At 35.2% G+C, this 21,100-nt stretch overlaps 1 protein-coding gene across 4 annotated transcripts in view; it reads left to right on the forward strand.

The window, feature by feature from the left end:
* The window catches only part of LOC109033668 (dystrophin, isoforms A/C/F/G/H), a 151,286-nt gene that overhangs the window by 16,575 nt on the left and 113,611 nt on the right, over positions 1 to 21,100 (forward strand). For 3 of the 4 annotated variants that reach the window (XM_072296687.1, XM_072296689.1, XM_072296688.1), the window contains exons 19-34: positions 314 to 460; positions 1,012 to 1,118; positions 1,738 to 1,890; positions 2,316 to 2,780; positions 3,079 to 3,222; positions 3,898 to 4,080; positions 4,825 to 5,013; positions 7,481 to 8,545; positions 13,187 to 13,405; positions 13,685 to 13,858; positions 14,806 to 14,940; positions 15,754 to 15,942; positions 16,391 to 16,534; positions 17,297 to 17,454; positions 18,294 to 18,473; positions 19,502 to 19,624. In XM_072296687.1, coding sequence (XP_072152788.1) covers positions 314 to 460; positions 1,012 to 1,118; positions 1,738 to 1,890; positions 2,316 to 2,780; positions 3,079 to 3,222; positions 3,898 to 4,080; positions 4,825 to 5,013; positions 7,481 to 8,545; positions 13,187 to 13,405; positions 13,685 to 13,858; positions 14,806 to 14,940; positions 15,754 to 15,942; positions 16,391 to 16,534; positions 17,297 to 17,454; positions 18,294 to 18,473; positions 19,502 to 19,624 — 3,775 coding nt within the window. The remainder of the gene's footprint in view (positions 1 to 313; positions 461 to 1,011; positions 1,119 to 1,737; positions 1,891 to 2,315; positions 2,781 to 3,078; positions 3,223 to 3,897; positions 4,081 to 4,824; positions 5,014 to 7,480; positions 8,546 to 13,186; positions 13,406 to 13,684; positions 13,859 to 14,805; positions 14,941 to 15,753; positions 15,943 to 16,390; positions 16,535 to 17,296; positions 17,455 to 18,293; positions 18,474 to 19,501; positions 19,625 to 21,100) is intronic. The other variant, XM_072296690.1, reaches the window with a different exon arrangement.

Raw genomic sequence — 21,100 nt, forward strand, 5'->3', positions numbered from 1 at the left:
ATGCTCTAGAGGAAAGAGAGGGTTGAGGATAATGTTGCGCCATTTTTTTTCATGTTTAGAAGGACAGGATCCTACATCTTTAAAGGGTTACAAGGGGGGTTGAAAAATTCAAAGTTTAGATATATGGTTCTTATGCTTGATCCCTAATGAATTTTAAGCTTTGGCAATGTTTGTGAGTGCTGATGGGTTCTCGTGGGTGTCAGCAGTATAAATAGACACCTTTTTTTCTAATTATCACCTTCTTCCCTTTGTAATACAATCATTGGTTCTTGACTGCAGCCATTATCAGTTCTTTCTCTCTGTATTCAAATAGGAAACTCAATGGTCGCAAAGTCTGAAGGAGGTGATCTCCGCCAGAAATTAACGCAGCTTAACACTCGATGGAACGAGATGACTAATGACGTATTTGAAAAGCACAAAGCCCTCCAATCAGCCTCTGAACAGTATGGTGAATTTAGAGGTACGTTCTTTTTTTTTTATGTATCAATGCGTTTTTCTTCTAAATCATTGAAAGACGTAGCAAAGGAAGGCAACAGAGTTTTATTTGCACAGAGAAGAAAAATGTTCAAAAATTCAGAAGCAAGTTTTCAAAAATCGCCATTGAGTGGTTCCCCATTTAAAAAATAAAGTATGACAAGAAGTCTGCAAGAAGACAAACCAAGATACAGGGTCTGGTAGTTTCACCGTTGATATAGTTCTTCTTGATTTAAATACATTCAATTGTTCCAAGGAACAAGTCTTTTGGCGCTTATAGCCTTTTTTGGTGATCCATCCATCGCTTCTCCTTTCTTTGAGTATTAAAACAGGCTACAGTATTTTTGACAGAATTTTCCTTTAATATTTAGTCTGAGAGTTTGCCCAACTGTAGAATTTTTAAAAATATTTTCTCCTATCAAATTGTGATAACATGTATGTATATTATTGTTTTCTAATTTTCTACAAACAATTTTACCTTCATCTCATCACCTGTTTAAATAGTTACCCCTAGTTAAATTTTTCTCTCCGTTCCAGCTCTTGTTGCCAAAGAAAAAGATTGGCTCGACAAGTTGGAAAAACTGCTCATCAAAAAGTCGCCTAACACAGCTGCCGATGCTGAAGAACTCTCTGAAGAATTAGATGTAAGCAACAATTGATTTTTGTCTAATTAAGCTTTGAGTTTAAGTTTAAAATTTTCTCTATGTATTACTTTGCACCCAGCCTGTTCTTCAAGGGTAAAATATCATATTGCTTGATATTAGATCCGAGTTAATGACTGTCATCAGAGAATAGCTCCAAAATTGCAAGATTAGGATATGATAGTATTTTAGATTCATCCGCGAACATTACTTTTTCATTGGTTTAAAACTTACACAAAAATTAAAGAAACTGAATAGGTTAAAATCATGGTTATGCCTAAAAGATTCTAGAAAGAGATACTTATACATAGGGGTCAACTGAGAGCAACTGAGATAACCATCGGAAGGATCCCGCTGTTACCATTTTGTCACTCTGACCGCCATTTATTTATGGCACCAGCAGTGTTCTTCAACTTTTATGGTGCATGACCAAACGAATCCATGAACGGAAAAAATTTTAAGGTCTTTATAAATACTAATCCTGTAAAATAGTTCCAATAATTATCCACTTTATCAGGTAGATTTCGCAGTTCTGAACTTACAGTATAAAAATGTACGCAAGTCTTCAAATTTTCATAGCAAGTGAAGCTAATTAATTTTTTAACCACTGTTCATCTTTCAGGATCTGGAAAATTTCATCAGGAACCACTCTGAGAACAGTATTGCAAGAATCCAAGATATCGGGCAGCATTTAATGAGCAATCAAGTAGTCACGGATAATATTGAAACTGAAATAAATAATATTTCTGACCGGTTCACAAGTCTCAGCAAAAAGGTCAGTCTGCCCCAGTTGCTTTTATTCAAAAATCTTATCAAAATGCTCAGAATATTGTATTTCATCAATGACGAATGTAAAGGCAAAGTGATCACTTGAGTGGCATATAAGTCTTATTGTAGCTAAGACTGATTCTTCATACAGTGAGAAAACTCTAATACTCAGAATGCATTTAATTTCAATTTATTGGCTTAAAAATAAACTAAATTGCTCGCATTGATCATCCAAATTCCAATTTTTTGAGTGGGTATGGCAAAAATGGCTCCTCTGAAAACTTGACATCCATGCAATAATTTCCCTTTTCGTTTCACTGTTGCAATCATATGTAAGCAGAATATCAAGTAAGGTAGGAGGAGTGCTAGACCTCCTTTAAGAGAAAGTTGCGTTTTTTTACGAGGTTGTTGATTGTTTTGTAAAATTTTCAGGCCCAAGATCGTGCCCAAGTTCTAGAAGTTTGCGTAGCAGAAGCCCAAGAATGCGAAAGTCATGTTAATGTCCTGCAAAGTTGGCTCGAAAACGTCAACATTCAGCTGACTGAACGTCTCCAAAATGACCTGACTGCCGATGACCTTCCTCAAGATGTGCAACGACTGTCTGAAGAATTCGAAGTCTACACTAAAAAACTCTTGGAGATTGAGGAGAAAGTGTGCCTCTATGAGGAAGCAGGGAAACAGGAAGCATCAACAAGGCTGAAGGAGCAGCTCTCTTTAGTCAATGAGAAGTTCAAATCAGTCTCAGAGAAGTTTGAGCAGTTCAAGTCTCCAGAAAAGTATGCGCTGAAGTTGCACCGAGCGTTGCGCGAGCTGCGAAGCATTGAGGAAGCTGTTTGTCTTCTGGAATTGACTTCTGATGACCCGGAAGATATTCAGGGTCAACTCAATCATTGCATGGTACACTTTTCTTGAATTTTCTCATTCTTTAATTTTAAATTTAAGAAGTTTTGCGCAAGAAGTTTCAGAAAGAAACAAAAGAATACCATTTTTTTTGCTGTTATAGAGAGAGATTAATATTAAAAATCAAACACTTTTTGCTCCTCTGCAATGCCATGAAAAGAATCTTTTGCAAGTAAACAATTGGTAACGTGTAAATAGAGAAGAGAAACTTAAAAAGTTGAAATTTCAGTTTTAGAAACGAACTTCCAAAAATTTAAAAAATGTTCGGCACTGACCTTTTTCTACTTTTTTGCAGAGATTCTACAACACACTAAGTGATGTCAAATCAGAGATTGAACTGGTTCTCCAAGAAGGTCGCAAAGCTGTAGAAGAGGGTAGAACAGAGAATCCAGAAGAGCTGACGAAACATTTAGATGATTTGAAAGATCTTTACAATAAGGTGAGTAGTTTTAATATTTTGTTAATGGATATTAATCAAGAGGGTTTTTAGTGTTGCTCAGAGGAAATAAATCTGATGAAATGCTGAAACTTAATTTATACCTGAAGTCAGAAAGCACTAAAAATTACACAAAACTTACACAAATTCTATTTTTGACCTGGAATCTTTGTAGTCGGCCAAAGAATATTAGTCTTTAAAAATCTTTTTGCGGAACCTTAATGTTAAAGCCAGAACTATATAGACGCAAAGTTCAGTGTTCAATATAACTAATGAAATGTAACACAATGCTTGTGGATAATTATAGCCTCAAATCAGGGTTTCTGAAAGAGATTTCTTGGTAACTGACGGCTGCAGTGTGATCTTTCATTTGATCATTTAGTTTTTTTTGGTTCATAATCCTTCATTAAAAGAGTTTTACGATAAAATTTTCGACACCTCCATGTTCATTAACCTTTATTAACCGTTGGTATATGCTCTTTTTATTCATTTACTGCTCCTGTGTTGCATATTTACACCAAAAGCAATAATTTTACATTGCTAGTCATTAGCCATGTTAAAGCTTGTGACACTCAAGATACATCATGGAGTCTCTCTTTTGCCTGTGGTTTGTTTTTGTGAGCTTGATCTTTTTAGCAGTGTAGTCTTAAGCATTACAGTTGAATCTTCTCTGTTCAGCTTGGTGTACAAGTTTCGGAATCTAAAAATTGCCTAGAAACAGCTCTTGAACTTTCGAAGGTCTTACACGAAGAGCTACCAGCACTGCTAGCATGGGTTCATGGCCTCGAACAGGAGCTAGATCAAGTTGAATCTACTCCTGTGTCTCATCGATACTTGGATGCTGAATACAGCTTCATAAAGGTAGACTTTTATTCATTATCTCAAACATGAAAACACAATTAAATGATGTCAATTTCTTTAAGAAATCGTATAATTGTATGCATTACTAACCCATTTGTGTAGAAGCATTTTTTGCCAGTTTTTGCGCCTTTGCATTTCAATGATGTTGTCTGTCAGCTTATATTCTCCTCAAATGCATTGCATTGTTCTTGAATGATCCTTAGAACTTTTCCTCAGCCAGAGTGGATGTGTTAATATAGTTGGCTAATGATGCAAAGAAAAAAAAGGAAGAAGGGAACGTGTAAACCTGCTGCTGCCCTAGGCATTTATCTTTGTTGCCTAATGAGAAATCCAGATACTGACTGCAATATATAAATTGCTCGTGTCTTTTTTTGTTTTATTTTTTTAAAGAAAAACTAAACAGCAGTTTCCACTTAAAATTTTTGGGAATATTCCTCACTCATTGTAGAAAAGTCACACGAAATTTCAAGGAAGCGTTTTGATTAGTTTTTTTTTTTTTTTTTTTTTTTTGGAGAAAAATAAAATATAATTGACTATTTTTAAACATTGCAATTGAGATCTACATTTTTCATAGACATATTCTACCTTGTGATAAATTTTAGAAATTTGAGAATATTGGAAGATTAAAGTCTTAAAATTTATCACACTGACTTTTACTTTTTTATTGTTCATGAAATATGTCTCACTTTTATTTTATTTTGAGTTTACTATTTAATCAATGTGTGTATCTTTTGATGTATACAGGAAACCCTCGAAGTTGATTGCGAAAAATGGGGTCAAGTCAAAGATAATGTCCGCGCCAAATTCCGTCAGTTTTCGAGCTTGTGTTCAGATCCAGTGTACCTGGAAGTGCTCCGCGATAGAGTTAGCGATTGTGTACGCAAATGGGATCGAATCAAGGAGAGATTGATTGAAGCCAAAGAACAGTTGGAGGTATGTATCATTTTCTCTATTTCATTTTTTACAGTATTTATAATAGCACATAATTCTTGAACCCTGTAGTTGACAAAACCGCAAAATGTTCTGCACAAGCCGTATTTCTAGCTTTATCTAGTGGATTTTCTTAGCAACTGAATGTAACTCACCCTTAAGACTAGCAATTCTTTTTTTTTACCCAAAAATTATTACTTGCATAGCTGTCTATGATTGTTTGCAAATGCCAGGGGTGCTCAATATGTTTTATCTCAACAACTGCCCAGAAATGTCTCGAAAATTTTGGATTTTGAGAGGAAAATAGAATTATAAAAAGAAATAACAAAAAAAAAAAAAAAATTCTGACTCTAGGTAAAGCAGAATTTTAAGCAACTAGAAAAAACAGAGACTTTTATCTTAATAACGAAACCATGATAAATGAAGGAAATCTGAAAAAACGTGGGAAAACACGTAAAATGTTCAAGTTTCGTTGTCCTAAAATTTTCCAAAAGGATGCAAAAGATAAATGCTCAATGTCAAAGAGCAGCCAGTGCCTAGGAATTGTCTGCACCCTTGGTAAGTGCTGGTTATCATACCACTCTTCACAAGCCCTTTCAATGGTGGGTGCAACACTGTAAAAGACAGAATGAAATGAAAGGAAGGAAGAAAGGTAGGTAAGAGGAAAAAAATGAGAACATTTAACGCACTTTTTTCACTAACCACTACATAACACTTTTTGGTTGTTACACTGTGGTTATACTAAACAAGTAGGCAGCTGAAGCTAATGGACATGGGTTTATAATATTCATCATTATTTAAATGTTTGTCCAGTTTTATACTCTTTGCAAATGTCTTTTTTTGGAGTACCTTATCGAAATTTTCTGTGAAAAGAGCTCCCTGCTCAGCTTACCTTAAGGACATTAATTAGTTTATAATGTAAGACAAAATTGTACAAATTTCATCTCCAAGTCGTCCAATCATTGTCTCCAATGGGTAAAAAAATTTAAGTGAAATTGATGTATTATCACTTTTTTGCATGGCATCTGAAACTGAAAAGATGAATGGTTCAATTTTTTTGTCGTAACAATCAACCTCATTCTGGGTTCTTTACATTTTCCTTTTTAGTGCTGGAGCAAAGGTAGAACAGTTGTGAATGCGGTGCAATTCTGCTTTGCCACTGTACATTTTACAGCAAATCTAAAACTCTGTTTCAAGCCCATTTCTCTCCTATTTTAACTCAGGAATTAAGTTTTAGCTCCTGTCAGTTGCATCACTCACCGTTCGTAAAAATGTGACATGCTTTTTGACCTTAAGCAATCAAGATTTTGTCTTGCGACTTTCAAGTCTTCTGATTGGTCACAGGTCTTGATTAGTTAGAACCCAGGATTCTTCTACCTAATTTTCACAGTGATGACGTTGATACATTCTTTTCAATCAGAAGCCAGAATTTTTATGTATGACTTCTTTGAGGTGTCATCGTAGTTTTCTATCATTTCTAGACGTAAAGGAGAGTGTCATCAGCTTTTTTTAAATCCAATGACAGTAATGAAAGCAATAAAAAGTAGACAAAGAATGTACATAAAGAGTTTAGTTTCAATGATCATAAAATCAACCCTTATTTTAACGTATGTAACCCTATTTAATTAAGCTATCGTCAGAAAATAATGTTTCAGCTACTTTTGCACGAAAAGAAAAATGCACATTTTAATTTTTGAAGATCAGAATCGTTTAATCTAAGTGTTTTGGCCTAGAAATTCTCTCTAACTGTCGTTTCTTCCTTAGTCAGCAACCTAGGGATTTTCAACTCATCTCATTTTTACTCATGCTCGTTTGTTCAGACTTCAACATGAAGATATAAATTATTTTCACACTTCCCTCTATTCTCCATCGATTCTTCCTCACGGTGTTCCTCTTGCTCTGCCTGGCCATTGGTCTCATATTCTTCTTGTTTTTGCATCATAATCAATAATAATCATTTTCTCAATCCATCTTCTGCTTATTATCTGCACAGTCTTTAATTGTTTGACTCGGTATGCTTGGTAGACATCCACTGCGGAGTTCCTCATTCACTAGATCAAAAAGTTTTACAATTTCATACACTCAGCCACTTTTAGAATTTCCTCTCGAAGTCGCATTGTCCTCTTGGTGACTGGAAGCTTTCAAACCTTAACCACTCATGCGTGCACCTCATTTAACTCTATGTATGACTTCATATCCAATTTGACATGGGAGGATTCCGGAATGTTTTACCTGACAGCGCGGCTTCAAGAGCTCTGTCCTATGAGGAGACCAAGAGCATGGGCAGGATGCATGTTTTGTAGTAACGGTGGTGGAGATGTTTCCAAGTGTCGTAACATTGTTTTCAAAGGTTGATGGAGTCATAATCAAGCTTTTGGTGGAAGTTCAGCCTCTTTTATTCCCTGGATTGCAGATAAGGGTTGCCCCACTCGTCTGAGCTGTGAATAAAGTCTATTGATGTCTCTTTCAGGAGTTGACAGACACCGCTGAACCCATCAGAACTGTCTCCAAGCCTCCGTCCAAAGGTGGGAAATCTGTCAGGATTGAAGAGCCTGAATCTAGCAGATTTTTGCCAACGAAAAAGGATGCAATTGGTAGACAGGAAACGATTGCTTTAAAAAGACAATCTTCCGAGTCAGATTCAGAAAATCACCCAAGGGGTGATGGCTCACCGAAAGTCATGAAAACTGAAACAGAGAATAGTGAATCGATCAGTGTGGGTTCGAGGAAGGGTGAAAATCGCCTCAGCGTCTATGAAAACGTAGAAACGCAGAATTCAGAACCGCTAACAACCAAGCTAAAAACAGATGATACTGATGAAACGAAAGGATGTCAAATGGTCGAGGTCAAGGCAAGTGAGATAGTCAAGTCCTCTGTTGAGCCTGTAGAGCATGTCGTTTTACCAGAGGCAGCAACGCATTCTAGTCCCATGACTGTGGAAATGGTCGAAATTCTGGAAGACACAGAAGAGTCTGCCACGGAAACAGATCCAGACGAAAAAGTGCCCTCGCCTGCCTTCGAGCGCAAGATGGATCGGAGAAGCAACCACAAAATTCACCTTGGACCCAGTGAAACGCTCATTAAAAGACAGAAACTGATCTCTGACGAAGCTCTGAGAAATAAAAAAGCTTTGTCTCTTGATGCAGTCTCTAAAGAGACATCAGAGAGTGAAGTTCCAAGAAAGTCGCATACTTCCTCAGATTTTATGGAGTGTGATAATGAAGGATCAGTGAAATTTGGCTCAGGTCCTCACAAAGTTCAGGATCCTACAAACGGAAATATGAGAAGTGAGGCGGAGATTACAAGGTCCCAGCAGTCAAGTGGCAGAATTAGTTCTCACAGCAGTAAAAAACGTGTTGAAGGTGACGCGAAAGTGTCTATTGATGATAGTGATAGCTTCTATGGGAGTGACAAGGAGATAGATGAACCACTAATATTCTCAGGGGATGAGGGGAAAACAGATGATCCTGAAGACAGCTCCAGCTCAGATGATGAGAACTTTCGGGGTACCATCAGACACAGATTTGATGCAAAGGTGAAGTATTATTTTTTCTCCTAAAAGCAATTGATTCCCCAGTGTTGTAATTTTATGTGGTATGTACCATACCAGCCTCCGACTGTTTTATTTTTCCAAATATCGACTGAAAGTTTCACTCTCAATGTAGGTGCTTTTTCTTGTTTTATATGTACGCCTCAGAGTCTTATTCTTTTCTTTTTAACTTCTATCTCCTTCAAGTAACAAATCAGATGCTTATTCGTCTTATGCTCCTTCCTTAGAGTCAGTAATTTTATCAAAATTCATCGTAAATTTTACTCGTGCTTACTGATTGTTGCCCAAGCGCAATTTAAAAACCTTCTAGTAAAGAAAAGAAAATCTAATTTGATCTTTTTTTTTTTTTTTTTAAGAAAAAAAAAGTCAAGCATATTCAAGACTCTTAAACGTTTCCACAAAAACCAGTATCGGTTTCTTTAGCCATTGATATCACATCTATCAAAGTCAGCAGATGAGATAATAAATAATCAGGTTGCAGTTGATCAGGTGATAAAATTCAGTTGAGTAGATTGCAAAATTGTGGCACCATAGTAATTGGAATCGTTTAAATAAGAGGAGTCTATCTTCATTGAGAGTTTTGGAAAAAGACATACATTTACGCAAACGCACATATGATTTTAATAGGCGTAGGCAACTCCTTTGTTAAGGCAAATAAGCAAATATTGGGGAAAACCACTCAATAATCTATCAAAAGTCAGAGGCTCTCCGGGAGACTTCTTTCCATAATGTAATTCTTATTTGGAACAGTTTTATGCAAAACGAGTCCGCGTGCATGAGAAATTTCAAATGACCCTCGCTCTGCTCCTAGCCAAGTCGAGTCTTTTTACAAGCTTAATCTATGGTATCATCTACGGTAGTTTTCGAGCATCGAATTTGGTATGAACCAGCCTCCAAGCTCCAATTCATTCCCTTATCAGATACGTTCTTTTTGAAACCTCCCTCTGCTGAAATAGGCTTCTCTTGCATAAATGTGCCCAACTTCAATACAACAATTAATCAACATCCCTCCTTCTTCAAAAAGAAAATAAGGTAGGATTTGGGTTATAAATTATTTATGTAACTGTCTAATTAGACAATCATATCTGATAAGTGGACTTAAAGATTGATTTATGTCAATAACTTTTTCTGAAATGACTGTTCAAAAGCCACTAATTACTGCATCTGCTAAAGCCTGTGTGTTTTTTCCTTTCCATTTCAATATGTTTCTTTCCTTTTCTTTTCTTCTCTCTTGCAGTCAAACAAACTTCATCAAATCTCTTTCTCTTTTTCTGTGGTTGATAAGCCTTTCATCATATTCCTGCGGTCTCATTCAGCCTTTCTCATCAAACATCGATAGTCTTTTCTATGACGATTGTTCCTATTCATGCTGTGGTCAAACTTTAAGAGATTTCGAATTTTTTAGAAGCTTTGTCTTTCCTCAAGAATGTTTAAACACTTCTATCCGTCGGTAAGGCTTTGCTTTTTTGTCATCTTTTCCATTGTCTCTGTTAGTTTTTCTCTCTCGCGGAGTGCACTGTTGCGGCTTTCAAACTTTCAAGGATTCAGTAGGACTATAAGCTTCAGCTTCTGTAAAAGATTATCTCATTTCTCTCAGATTAAGACCATCCTTGATTCTAGTTTCAGAGTAAGTTATGGGTGGTAACTAAAATATATGAGTCTCAAATTGAAAATAAATTGATATACCTCACTCATTCTTTCATAATAATTTGCAAAAAACTGGGAGACATTATTAGGAAAAGTATTCTGGAAGGTGTATTCTTGCAACTGTCTTGTTTGTATTTCTAGGTATAGCTAGGTATAGCTTCTACAATAGTGATGACTCTTGAAATCAATCCAAAAAATGGAAATATGAACAAGAGACAGTAAATTTTTTTTTCAAATTATCTATAAAGTAGAGAAGCATCTTTCCTGGTATTTGTCAAAAGAAAAAAAAAGGTATTCTCAATTTACATATGTTTTTCTATGAATTTAAAGTAATCTAGATTTCCCTGTTATGCAACAAAATATTACATCATAACATTCACAACTCAGCAAATTTTAATTCGAAAAAATTACTCAATTTTGCATGAAATTCTACATACCTAATGGGAAGACTTTGAAGTGAAATCGAAAAGGCTAAAAAATTAAATCCGGAATTGGGAGAAAGTTAATTAAAATCTACGTGCTTTAATTAGAAAATGCTCCAAAAAAAAAAGGGTATCTTAATTCGTAATTATCAATAATTTTATTACGTAATATTACATTTTTCTCAAAATGAGAGTTTCTCTTGACTATTTTCTCAGTTTATTTCAATTTTTCTTACTATCACTGCAACAGTATTTAGTGTAATTCATCAAAGAATACCAAATTGAGCTTGCTCAGTTAAATGCAAATATTTCAATTTGGTTCACTTGGCATCAAGAAACAGCTTGAACAAGTCTGCCAAGAATTGAATCAGTCGGAAGCCAAACACTGCAGCACCAATAACCCTTCCAGCCTTCACACTGATTAATGAGAAAATATTCATAAACCGAAAATTTGGACCACTAATGACTAAATATTTAGCACTGTAGGGACCACAAACAGAAGGTGAGCTGAGAGGATTAATTGGTAATGGCATTCATTCACTGTTAGGTAATGATAGGCTTGTTCACCTTGAGCAATATTGTTGACAAAACAGAGAAAGTGAATCCACTTGATCCATGTGAGATTCATAGTGCTCACTCTCAACTGGTTATTGCCATGTATCGCCATGCTTCTCAAGTATGCTTTAATGGTATGTGAGGATATTTAGTGTTTACCCCCCTTTTCACTCCTTCCCCTCCCCTCTCCTCCTGCTTGTTCCAAATCGGGGTATTTAGTGTTTTTTTATTTATTTTGTTTCTTAAATTTTTTTCATTGATCCCTCCTCCTATCCTCCTCCTGCAATAATTTTTAAGAAGTTCAAGGATGTGTTTACACTTTATAGTAAGACTGATTAGTGTCATAAACAAATTGATCAATAAATATAAATAAAATAAATTCACTGACATTGATTTATTACTCAGTTTGAATAAAAAATTGATGTCTCTCTCTATTTCTCAACAGAACATTAATGTTATCTCTACAAATGGAGGAACTATGATAATTCTTGTTTGTCTCATCTGCTGAAATTTCATTGAAAACAAACAAACATAGTTGCTGAATTTCCTTTTTATACTTTTGAAGTATCCTCTAGTTCTGAGGCTTGCCTTAAAAGCAAAACGTTGGTCAGATTCTATTGACTGAACTGATTTCATAGAATCAAATAATTAAAACTTGTATTTCCTGTATCTTTGAATACAAAAAAAGAAAAATGAGTATTTTCAGGTGTTTTATTAAGTCCATATTCTTCATTGCCGTTTAAAAAGTGGAAAATTCTCTCCAAAATAAGCCATTTTGAATCTCTTTCTCCTTCATCCATCTATTGTCTTCTTTAAAATGTCATTCATTCTGCTTCCAATTCACTCTCCTCCTTCTTTAATTTATCTCTCTGTAATAACTAAGCCTTGTGCTGTCTGCAATCACTCTCCTTCGTAACTTTTTCTTTCTTTTCGGTCAAACTCAAAAAGTTGCTTCTCTTGGTTTGATCCGTAATACAAGAACCAGAGGAGATCTACGGGTATTTTCCGATATTTCTAGATAAGGAGGCATGGATTCTTTACTCTTCCGATCCTGCCCACTATCACTAAGTATAAGGTGCCACTTTTATGCAAGGCAAATATTTGAGTAGTTATCGTTAAAAACGAGGGAGAGAGGGGCTTTTGTTCAATGTACCCGCGTCAAATCTGAGTTATGAATTATATTTAGAACTTTGGAGAAAATTGGATCAACTGGAAGTGGATAGTTATCTCAAAAGTTCATTATCAAATTTTAGGATCAACATTTTCCGAAAGTAAAAGTTGAGGTGTGGTAGGTATATGCTTTTGGTATTAATCAACGCACTTTCCTCTGCCGCTGGTACTTTGACTCGAACATTTGATCTTATACCTTTGAGAAAAGTACTCACTTACATTGGGTGCCCAATTGGTTCTCAGGAAGCTTATTAAAAGGTTTTTTTTTTTTTTTTTTTTTTTTAGGAAGTGCAATGACTATAGGACCGTTACCGATAACAATTTTAAATTTTGAAGGTGACAAGAATGGCTTTTGCCATCCATAATTAGTTCGGGGCCGTTCATAAATCATGCAATGCTCAAAGAGGTGACGGGAGGTGAAGAGCATGTCACATTATTTTATTTTTATGTGTTAAAGAATATGGACCAATTTCACAGAAGCGTTACAAGCGGGGAGGGGGGGGGGGCAAAAATGCTAAAAATTTGCATTCTTTAATTTATGAACGGCCCTTTTACTATCTGTAAAACTAAAAAGTTCAACATAGGAAGCAACAACGTGCAGGCTGGGAGCTTAGGCAGATTTGATAAAGTTTGCCAATTCAATTGTTGCAAATTCAATTTATATTGGAAAAATGCCTGTATTCGACTCAAGATCCAATATAAATAATTCTCAACCCTGTTCTCCTCCACCTTTTTTCATACCTCCAGTGTAATACACTCAGATTCAAACCTGTGTATCTCAACCATCTTCAATTGTCATTTCTGTCACTCATGGTTAATTGAAATCTTTCAGGTCACCAAAAGTTCTTCTGCACCAGCCAATGCTACCACTCAGCGATCGTCAAACAATGAAGAGCCCTATGAAAAGAAACAGCGGGAAAATCTATCATCAGTTGATAGCGACATTCGTGAGTTCAGTCTGAACACGGATGAAATGCTGAAGAGAATGAACGAAATGCTAGTCACAATCCAGGGTCTGAATGATGAGCAAGATCCTGGAAAACGATTAGAGGTAGGACCTTTGTCAAATATTTTTTGTAATTGAAATATATGGTGTATAGTTATATAATCAATTTATCTTTTACAATGGCAGAAAATGTTTGCGGTTCAATTATTTAGATATTACAAGGAACATATTGCCCATGTATCCAATTGTACTGTGAGTACTGAAGTTTTGCTTCGTTTTGCAGAAATGAGAAATATACTATTCCTCAATGAATGTTTGCAGTAATAATTTCTTTTAAACTCTATATGATACTTCTGTTTATTGAAAATTCCATGAATGTTACAGGTGCTAGAGAGAGAAGTAAGCAGTATAGCCCCGGATGCTGCCTCTCTAATCAGTCGAGGAGATGGCCTCGTTTTAGCGGTACACTCGAAAAATCCTGCTCTTGGATTGCATCTAACCAACACGTCTCTGGATTCATTAAGAGCAAAGTGGAGCCAATTAATGTCAGAAGTTGAGGTAAGGGTAATACAAATACTGTAGCATCTTAGAAAATTATGTGGCTCCTTCAAAAGTAATATGAAAAAGCGTATAGATCGAAAAATAAAAGTGCGCCATCCAGACAAAGCGTTCATGTTTTAAATACTTTCCAATCTTGTCCTTCACTATGAGTAAATATCAATCCTTTTTCTGTTTCAACTTTTCCTCTAAAGCTTAAAGAAAGATTTAGACAGAAGGTTGGTAATGTAGCCAACGGCCGTTACATTTCAGTAAAGTGAATCCTCAATGGCTACATCACCAACACTCTGTCTAAACGAATTGTGCGCTTCCGCAGTCAATTTGTAAAGATTTAGAGTGAAAAAAATTCATCCAAAGATGTTCTTTAGCAATGAGCCATATCGAAAAAATGTACACTTAAAGCTGAACCAAGAATGATAAGTGCATTTTGCTCTGGACACTCTCAGTTCAAGGTTCCATTTGTTCCAGTCTTCTACAGAACAAAGAAAATTCAGGTATTGATCTTCATCTTTAAATCTTGAACCCCAAAGGAACAAGTCAAATTCAAAGCAGCTAGAACAAGCTGAAAGAATGAATTGAAAGAAGAAGATATTTCAGGGTTTTTGTGAGGAAGGATTAGTATCTCAACCCACTCCTGCAACTAATATGTGGTTGAATTCGATTGGATTGCATATCTAGGTATTTGATTTGCTGGATTTACTTTATTCTGGTAACAGTATGACCGTGACCAAAATAACATAAAACTGGTACAAAAATGTTGGTTCATTTTTGTAGGGTTCAGAGGAAGCGGACACTTTATGATGTTTCACTTGATGCATTTTTGGAGTGCCCTTGTTTGATTTGTAATAAAAAAAGGCAGACTAATCTGTAACTTGCATGATAGTAGCCCAAGTAATTGTCAAGTTTTATTTTTTTTCCATGCTCCATTGCTTTGTTTCTTCTTGCAGTTACGAAAACTTCAAGCCCAACAAGCAGAAAAAATGATCAAAGAAAAGAGTGAGTTGCTTTTAGTGATCAAAGAATGGCTGAAGAAAATGAACCAGGAGTTGGAATTAGCAAATAATGATGAAAACAAACTAAAAGTAAGGCCTAAATGATTTACTTTACCTTCTGTAGATGCAGATAAGTGATGGTTGTTATAGTTAGGAACAGCCATGAAGAAAAGAGCAAAAAAAACTTGAACGGAAGTTTTTAGTATGAATGCTTAGAGGAATCTTTCATGGAAATGTGGACCTAAAAAACGTCAAACCAAACTGGAGTTATAATAGCTCGAACTTTGCAGCTCAAAAACTGTAGTTGAAAAAAAAAAAATACTGTTTTAATTTATAATCGTCTGTGTTCACGTTTAAAACTGTCACATTATAATACAACTTCATGCCTTCTAAATGAACAAAAATGAACTGAACAGCTCCCAACTTAATCCTTGAGTGAGAGATATTGAAGAGGGGTCTGTGTCAAAAACTTAAATCCTAAATTTTTGACCCATCTTCATTTATTTATTTACACCATCTACTGAAAAATTCCCATTAGTGTACAAAAACTGTAGAAAAACAATTGAGATTAAAAGTTAAACAAATCAAATTGTTCCTAATAGTGACCTGACGTAAAGGGAAAAAATTACAGACGTATCCTGTAAATTGTCTCAGAAAAAAAGAAGTGGATAGAAATCTTCATTTTTGCTCACATTGCCTATAAGTTGGCAGAAATACCGTTCATTTTTCACAAATTTTTTCTCAACCATGGCACTGTTTTTCAACTTTTAATATTTTGTATTATTGTGGTTTTGTCATCATCAGTTTTGTTCCTCCAAAATATGTTTATAACAATTCTATCCACGGCGTTGGGCAAGTGATTAAATCATTAATCATCTCTTCTTTTTCTGTTAATAACCTCAGCTGCTTTGCAAGGACTTTGAGTCTAAAGAGAAGGAAGTTGATCGGTTGAAAGAAATAAACTCAGAACTGCAAATTCAACAAATCAATGATAAACTCATGATCAGTGACACCATTAAAAGCTGGGACTCCTTCCAACAAAAACTCCAGTCTTTACATAAAAATACAACAATCAAAAACTTGAAGCAAATGGTAAGTTTAAAAACATGTCGGACTGTATTGAGATCATTTTTTTGTCAGTATGTAAGTATTACACTTCAATCAAACCTTTTACATAAAGTAATCTCATCAATTTAATAATACTTAATTGGAAATACTGGTACATTAAGACATCTCAAGATTCATTAAAGTCTATGGACAAAACTTAAGATTTAACAATGTATGATTTGAATGAATTAGAAACTATCATAGTTACGGTGCCTTTCAAAAGTTCCATCATTTTCATTTGAAACTTAGAGACAAAGAAAAGAGTTTTTTTTCCTCACCAAAAAAATTCTAAATTTGTGTATGAGATAAGTACTCGATGTTAGTAGGTATCTCCTTCTTAAACCAAGTGATCTTATAACCCTCTTGTTCCTAAAGCTTAGTACTTCTTTTTCTAATATGGTTACATGTAAAATTTCTTTTTCTCCCTTTCTAGGAAAAAACTAATGAAAAAGCAGAAGTGATATCAAAAATAAACAGGACGAGGGAAGAAATTTCTCAAATTTCTCGACGATTGAACTCTCGTTCTTTTCGCTGTTATGACAATCATGCTGCACCGCAACAGGAAGCTGCGTTTAAGGTCTATAATTGTTTTCTAACTGCTTAATCGCTTCTGACTTATCCTGATACTTTTACTTCCGTAATCTTACAGAATATATCATCGACTATATAAGTTTTATTTCTTACCCAAAAAATTTTATTACACATTCTTCATATAGAAACGTTCCTTTAGATTTGCATTTTGTACTCTATGATATCCATTATGATTGAGCATTCCAGGCGCAAACATTTAATCTTAAAAAATGTTCCCGCCGTTTAATGTAAATGAATGAAGAGATATTGGAAAAAAAAATAAAATAAAAGAAAAATTAGAATAAAACATACTCTGAAAAATGTCTGGGAATCTCACTTATGAATGAGGAATCTATGCCTCTTTCTTGATTTTCTCCCTGCTCCAAAATTTCACAACTTGCAGAAAATTATAACAAAAAGATTCAAGAATTTGATCCCATAGATTTGTACTAAACTAGAGTAGCACTGATTTTTTTTAAAACAGAAGAAAAATCAAGCAAAAGAAAGAAATTAACATCTCAAAGAAAAATAGGTAACTTTTTGTCAATGTCAAAATCAATGGCAGAAAGTAGCCCTTTGTTCATTTATTTGGTTAAATTTTTTCTTGAAAAGCTTTCAATTTTCATTACTGTGATTCAGGGAAAGCTGTGCAAATCAGGAAACACACCCCAGTTCCCTAAGAGCTGCAAGTAGTCACCGAACATGCAATACAAACTGTGCTTTTTTTAAGTTTTCCTTTTTTCATTGTGTTTTTTGGAAATTATTTCAGGCAATAAAAGAAGAAATCTCTAAGTGTAAACCTCAAGTCGAAGAGCTAGATCAAGATCATAAGAAACTAGATGGTTGTGGAGAGCAAGCAAAAAGAGTTGCGGCAAAACTTAAAGATGAATGGAGCCACTTGAATAAGAATTTCAGTGATAAATACAGGTAGTTTCAATCAGTCTAAAAGTTGAATTGTCTGCTCAAGTAATATTGTTCTCTCTCTCTCCCTCTTTCTCTCTTTTTGAACTTACAAGCATCAAAGCAGTAAAGAAGAGAAGAAATAATTTTCATAAAGAAATTAGAGAAGTAAAAGAATAAAATGTTTACAAAATATTTCTATTTTTCAATTAATTTCTTCAAAATAATGTCTCCTTTTCTCTCTTCTTGTTTCAAACCTCCCAGGAACTTAAGAGGCAGTAAGTATTTGTCAGATTTGTTATCTCAACTTGTCCGAGGTCTGTTCCTTTTTTTCGACTAAAAAGTCCAAAAATGTATTTTCTCCTCAAAAGTCTAGAGAAACCTTGTCGATTATGCGATTTTTTCACATGCAACAAGCTCAGAGCTCCCACTAAGGGTGTTGACCACCGAACTTTTGAAAGTCTGTTATTTTTCCTATTTTTTGTGTTTTAAAAACGTATGATGCGTCAAAACCAGGCAACCGGTTTGGTATGGACACGTGCGGAAAATGGCAGATAGTAGGTTGCCCAGAAAGGTATTTGATTGGGTTCCTCCCGGAAGAAGGCAGCATGGACGTCCAGTAAAAGGTTGGCGGGAGGTAGTGGAGGGGGAGATCAGACGGTGTAATCTGCTCGATGATTTGTGGGAGGATCGATTCTCATGGCGATTTGGAGTCGCAGAGCGCTCTAGTGTGCTGAGGTAGCGGCTTGATATGTATGATGGCTTGAACAGTTCCGTGTGGAAATGTGATGGAAATTCTTTCCAATTTCTTCATCCAGTAAAAGTCAATTTATTCTAATTCAATTTCTTTTTTAAATGTATGTTAGGCAATGGCAGTCGGCACACATGGCTTGGGAAGACCTTCAACGAGATTGCAAAGTGATTGAAGACTGGCTCAGCGGTGCTGAAACGCAAGTGAAAAGTTGGTCATCTCCAACTACTAATATACTTCTTGACATGGGAGTAAGAGTCACTGATCTCGAAAAGCAGCTGATTGGCAAAAGAAGGTTAGACGTTTTTCGATTTGTCTCGTTAATTACAAAATATGAAAACCGAAAAGTACTGGTAGTTCAGTCCTTACTTGACCTTTTTCTTAACCACCGTACAGATTGGAATAAATACTTTAAGTTTCATACTTTCTCTATGATTGGGTGAAAATTTCAATCATTACTGAAAGGATTTTTGATGAATTAGTTGAGGTCCAGAACAGCAAGCGGTATGCAATTTGTAAAAAATAGAATCAGTAAGTGGTATGTTTTATTTGACCAACAAGAAATAATTCTAATGTCTCGATGATGAGTTCATTCAAGAAATTTTCCATCTCCTGAAACGTTTGTCACACAAATCTAATGTTAGGACAAGTAACTCATAGAGAGAAAAAAAGGAGGTGTTTGCATTTCGGGCATCTTGGAATTTTTTGATGACTTGATGACGTAGGTGGTTACAGCGACGTTTAGCGTGAAGGGGACGTTGCTGTACCCACCTACGTCATCAAGTCATCAAAAAATTCCAAGATACCCGAAATGCAAACACCTCCTTTTTTTTCTCTATGCAAGTAACTAAATGCTCAAGTCCCGACCCGTATGTCAAATGCATTAACTTTTTTCCATCACGCTGTGATAGACAAGAGATGGATTTTTGTCCTTCAATTTGAAATCTCTGGAGACTAGACATTGGCAACATCTTTACCAGATAGAAAAGTGGAATAATGAAAAATACCTGCTGAAAGATGAATGTATAAGTGTGAGCTAAAGCTCACATGAAGAGACGTATGCAATTTCTTTCTGTAGGTTTCAAAAACAATACTGGCACCATTTAGAACTTGATAGTAAGGAGATTTTATTTTTTTCATAAGTACAAACGGTATGTGATCCATAATATCATAATTTAATTACTTTCTTTCTTCTCAGTAGAGAAGTTACATGCTAAATTATTTTTCTAATACTTTAACTCCTCTAATACTTCTTTTCTTTACTTTTTTTATTATTATTTTTTTCATAATGTAACACAATTTGGCATTGCATTTTTTTTCCAGAGTAATTAGTACATTGAATGAATTACTCAGTAGTGCGGGAGTCATTGATGCAAAAAATCGTCTCAGCGGTCTGCAGGAGAGATGGCAGCAACTTTATGAAATTGTTTTAAAATACAAATCCAAGTAAGTTCCTTTTTTTCTCTCTTTATCACACCATTTGCCTCTCAAGATTAACATTGTATCCATGAATGTTTCATCCCATGAGGATATATCTGTATCTCTAACTTTTGATATTTAGAGCAATCTTATGGAATATGGAGCTCGATGATGAATGTTAAAAATGAGGTCTCATTTGACAGTTTTTATTTCTGCTGTCAAAAACCTTGTCCAAAATTCAGAACAAAAAAGTAAATATAAGTGAATGGGAAAAAGAAGAGAATGGGCAATTAAAAATTTTTTTTTTTAAAAATGCTACATAGGTATGACGAGAAGCTGTCTTGGTCTGAAAGTTATAATCAGGGAGAATCAGGAGAATTAAGGAGACAGAAAATTCAAAAGTCAGGAAAAACCTGGAAAGTCAGGGAGAAGTAAAAGAAAATATTCCCAGAAACCGTGTAAGAGTGTCATCAGAATTAGAGGTCTTTCAGTCAGGTGGCAGTTTTAAAATATCGCATGCCTGAAGAATAATTGAAGAATAAAAGGAGACAGGAAGGCAATCAGATACGGTGATTACATTGTCTTTTTTGTGTCTCTGTGTCCCCTTGCCTCCTCCATCCAAGACAGACTCACACGGTTTGTTTATGTTTATATTTGAGACCTGATGATTGTCATATTTTAGTCAAGCAGACTATTTTTAGATACTATCACCTCATTGCTTACCTCTCCCAGTCTTGCTTGTTGTTTAGTCCATGTCAGACATGTGACTCTCTTTCCTGCTTTATCTGCTCCGATCTGAACCCTCTGCATGGATCCCTTGATCTTCTCTGGCCTTTTCTTGCGCATTTTAACATCCTCTCAGCTGACTGTTTATCTCTTTGAAAAGTGTGAGGTAATGGTGAAGAATGAAAACCACTCCCCGAGTAGGAGACTACAGTTTTTAAACTTATGTATTTATTCTACATTTTTCTATTTCCAATTTTTTTGTTTGTTTGTTTTTTTTTTTTTTGGCTGAGCAATTTTTTTTCAATATCACTTTTTTTTGTGTGTGTGTGTGCACACTAAATAATTTGTGGCAATCCAAAAAATTATGTAAACCTGGCAAATTTTGTGTTAGTAATTTTAAGTACCTTTTCTTCCTCCTCCCATCAATTTATTTTTCTTTTTGGGTTTATTCTATTTTGTTACTTATTTTGTTTGTCTGGGACTCATAGATCCTATTTGTTTTTAATTTGATTTTATTCCAAAACTTTCTTGCTCCAATTCAATCTCTCATATTTTTATAGTGCAAGAAGACAGCATTGATTTCTCAAGCTCTTTTGAGGGGGAGTGGGTAGGAGGAGGAAGAGGTTAGGTGGGATATCAGATCCTGTGTTGGGTCTCGCGATCATTCAAACACAATTAGCCCTCCCTCTCGCGTCCTCCCTAAAAAGAAACATATTTCTACCGAAAAAAAAGAAAAAAAAAAAAAATTATGCCCAAGTTGTTACTGATTTTGTGCTC

The sequence above is a fragment of the Bemisia tabaci genome, chromosome 2 (assembly GCF_918797505.1).
Source record: "Bemisia tabaci chromosome 2, PGI_BMITA_v3".
In the NCBI taxonomy this organism is placed as follows: Eukaryota; Metazoa; Arthropoda; class Insecta; order Hemiptera; family Aleyrodidae; genus Bemisia; species Bemisia tabaci.